The sequence below is a fragment of the Aptenodytes forsteri genome, unplaced genomic scaffold (assembly GCF_000699145.1).
Source record: "Aptenodytes forsteri isolate BGI_AS27 unplaced genomic scaffold, ASM69914v1 Scaffold336, whole genome shotgun sequence".
NCBI classification, from domain to species: domain Eukaryota; kingdom Metazoa; phylum Chordata; class Aves; order Sphenisciformes; family Spheniscidae; genus Aptenodytes; species Aptenodytes forsteri.
This window is the reverse complement of record NW_008794911.1, coordinates 4751216-4754860: the sequence shown is the minus strand read 5'-3', so window position 1 is coordinate 4754860 and position 3645 is coordinate 4751216. Positions and strand designations below refer to the sequence as shown.

Below are 3645 nucleotides of genomic sequence, written 5' to 3'. Positions count from 1 at the left end.
CATAGTTTACGGGGGGTTTGCAAGGCGCCCGAGCGATTTCTGGGTAGCTGTGGCCAGTGTATTTACTAAAAATGTGAGGTAGATGAGAGGCCGGTAGCAAGGCTGTGTCCCCCGGACGCAAAGCTTTCCTCCTGACGGGCAGCAGGGGCCGGGGGGAGTCATTCAAACCCAGCCAAAGTTTGTTCTCCTTCCAGAAGCCGGAGAAGGGGTCGGTAGGTGCGAGCTCCGGCCGGAGGTCGGTGGTTGACAGCGCCCGGCTTATTTTCCTCCGTTTCGTCTTAAGGACCCGTTCGGTTTTGCAGGATGTGTAAAGGGCTTCCACGTCCTCTCTGGAGATCAGGGTGCATTTGGCGGCGTGGAAAGCGATGGAGTTGATGGCTTTGAGTTTCCTCAACTCCTCCAGGTCGCAGTGATGCTTTTTTACTTTTAAATGATCCATTCGCTTGTGCACGGTAGTTCGCGGGATGTTTTTGAGCAGGTCTGTAAAAACCTGGGAGAGTGCAAACATTTGCTTTCCTTTAATGATGAGGTAGCCGAGCCTCACGCCATCCACCTCTTCAAAACCCGACTTCAGGTCTCCCATTTCGTGAATTAAATTATTCCCAGCATTTGCAGAGAGAGAGAGAGAGATGAAAAAAAAAAAAAGGGGGAAAAAAAAAAAGAAAAAGCCACACACACACAATCCTCAGCCAGATGCTGTATTTGTCTCAAGGCATCCTGCTAATAAAATATAACAAAGGCTGTTATTCCTGGTGAATGAAGTGCCAAACTTTAGACAAAATTAAAAAAAAATAAATTAAAAAAATACCATGAGGCTACAATCAAGATATAATCTTAAAAATCAGGTTTGCCAGAGTGTTTCTCTAAGTTGCTGTTGAAGATCAGTACCTGTTCCCTTTCATTCCCTGCTTTTCCGTTGGAAACTATGATAATGGAATGTGAAGGGAGGAAGAGAAAAGAAATGCAGCTGCTATTCCCGCCGCTGCTTTAGCTACAAATAAAATGACAGAGTGAAGTGAGCTCGTCCGGAGACACCTTCATCAATTAATTCCCCTAAAGCCAACGCTGATTGGACACTCCTGACAGGTGATGCAATAAAAATTGATATTCCACCCCTTCCCCCAAAAAATCTCCCACTAATTAGCATACCCTTATACTGCCACCTCCCCTCCCAAAGTAAATAATACAGTTAGTATATAAATCTTTCTATTAAACAATCCGAGCTCAAACACATTCAGACCTCTCAGACTTCCTCGTCGCTAGCTTCCGAGGAAGGATTTGCATGCTTTTTCCCCTATCGTTTCGTATATTTTTAGCCTATTTTGGACAAACGTTGCTCTTTTGTGCATGCCGTGAATTTAAAGGACATAAGTCTGATCGTAGCGATGGAAAACCCTTCGGTAACGTAGCCGCTTTAAACTAGCATTTTATCCTGCGTTGTGTGGAAAATGAAGCTTAGCGAAAACGTGCAGAACAGCCTGGTATTTCCCCTTCTGAGGCTCCAAAGTTAAATGCTCGGTTGTTAACGAGAGGGAGTACTTACATTTTCGAGTTTCTCTTGATTTTCCTCTTCTGCTTAATTAGCTTTTTACAGCCGGGGACTAAGGTTATTTTGTTGTCTGTATATCACGGGTTCCTGCACGGAGATACTGTAACACTTTTAACTGAAATTCTGCCTGTAATATTGCGGGAGGGGGGAGGAGGACGTGGGCTCACGTCAGACCCATAACAAAGCATAGATAAGCCAGAAATGTATACACTTTTCACAATTAACCGTGCTGGATCACGAGCTGGAATGTCCTATAGTCCCAGAGCCCACGTCAGGATTCCTGCGCGCTGATTGCTTCCAGCAGAGAAAGGAGAATGTAAAATATCCAAGGTGCTTCCAAGAGCCTTTACGTAATAACAAAAAAGTGCTGGCACACACAATGTACGATATTGCGACGGGCTAGGATGCTTCTGGCTCGCAGTTTGCGTATTCCGCTCGGAGTAGCCCTGCCGCAGCTTTCTGATGTTCCATTTATAGCAGCCCCTTAAAATCAATTTGAAGAAGCAGCATGAAGGTTTAACCTCTTCTTAGGAACGTTAAATTATTCGAGTGTCAGGAACGAGGGTTTCGCAAATGTTGCGATAGCTGCATGCCTCTCCCTTGTCACGTTAAAATGATGCTGCTTGCGGTTTGCACGTTAGGCGCTGCAAAAAAAAAAAATCACCAATCTCTGCCGTGCACCCAGTGTTCCGCTGGATACAAACACGAGCACTTTTACGTATCGCCGCACATCCAGAATTAGACATATCCGTGAGATTAATGAGACATCTCATATTTCTGGGACTTGGCGAAAAAATCGACGAAGGAAAATAACAATAATAATAAAAAAAAAAATCTTCAATCCCAAATGTCAATACCCACTCCGCGTATTGGCAATATGGTGCGCGGAGTTCGCGTTACCCCGTCAGGTACAGCTAAAATAAAGCGCATAATCACTCCGTAAAAACGCAGCTTTGCACGCCAAGGCGAAATGCAGGCGAGCCCCCCATTTCGCAGGAATTCTAGAGAGAAGTGGGAATTTGGAGAAGTGCATCCGGGAATGGAGGAAGTCTATTCAAGGGAGCCTCTAACTCGGAGGGCTGAGATTTGAAAAGTCAGCCCTGGACTACTGTTGCTCTCGGCGCAGATGTAATCGCCGCTGTTCAACTTAATCCATGTGTGCGCGAACCGCGATGCCTGGTTCTTCCCTTTGAGACCTAGGGATAGTATTCCCATCCGAGAAAGCAGAGCTACGGCAAATTACATTTTGTCCCTCGAATTAGAAAAGGATCATTGAGTGGATCTCGTGATATTTCAGCCTTTGAACGTAACCGAGAGGCAGCAGTGAACAATGCCTCGGCGCGGCTAAGACCATCCGCGGAGTTCGCCTTCCCTCGCCTTGCATCTGGATCCCCCAGCCTTGCCTTTCTCTTTCTCGCTCGCGTGAGAGGCACCCTGCTATATGCTGAGGCTGGAAGCAAAGTTTCGAGAGAAAACAGCTGCTGGCGCTAAAAAGAAATCATCGTGGTCTTTCTAGAGCTAGAGACAATAAGGTCGTTTAAAAATTCCTCCTGATGTACTTATATGCTGCCAACACCCCCACCCCCTCCCCGCTGCTCTCCTCCCCCTGCTTTAAGGTTAAGGCTATGGAGTCAACAGTAAAGGAGCAGTAAACTCCGAGAAAGCTGCTCAGAAGACGTTACCAAAAACCCCGATGGGCTGAAAAGTCCTTTATTTGCCAGGTACTTCAGCTGGGTTGGATCCCCGTGTAAATCCACGCGTGCGTCCGCACGCGGGGAGCCACGGGCACACGCACCCATGTATTGCCAGTGACAGCCCGGCAGTGGGATTCGGCAACTATTTAAAAAATGCGTTATTTTTGTTTGCTTAATTCCTGCGCTACCAAACGTTTAAAACTAGCAGCGGCTTTTCGGCAGACCTCGATGATCCGAAAGGTGCGGCCGTGGGCGCCGGGGTCGAGGCAGAGCCGAATGTCGACAGGGGGAAACCCACCAGAAGTCTCGGGAAATGTCAGCCGCCCAACCTACACATCCCCACCCTATACTTACACACGCTTTCGGTTGCGTATCTTTCTCCGCATCTCACACGGAGACCTC

General features: G+C 47.2%; 1 protein-coding gene across 1 annotated transcript in view; it reads right to left on the bottom strand.

Annotated features, from left to right (window-relative positions):
• Positions 1-626, bottom strand: part of SKIDA1 (SKI/DACH domain containing 1) — a 2524-nt gene extending 1898 nt beyond the window's left edge. Inside the window, exon 1 of the mRNA XM_009275257.1 lies at positions 7-626. Coding sequence (XP_009273532.1) covers positions 7-583 — 577 coding nt within the window. The 5' untranslated portion in view covers positions 584-626. The remainder of the gene's footprint in view (positions 1-6) is intronic.
• Between the last annotated feature and the right edge of the window lie 3019 nt (positions 627-3645).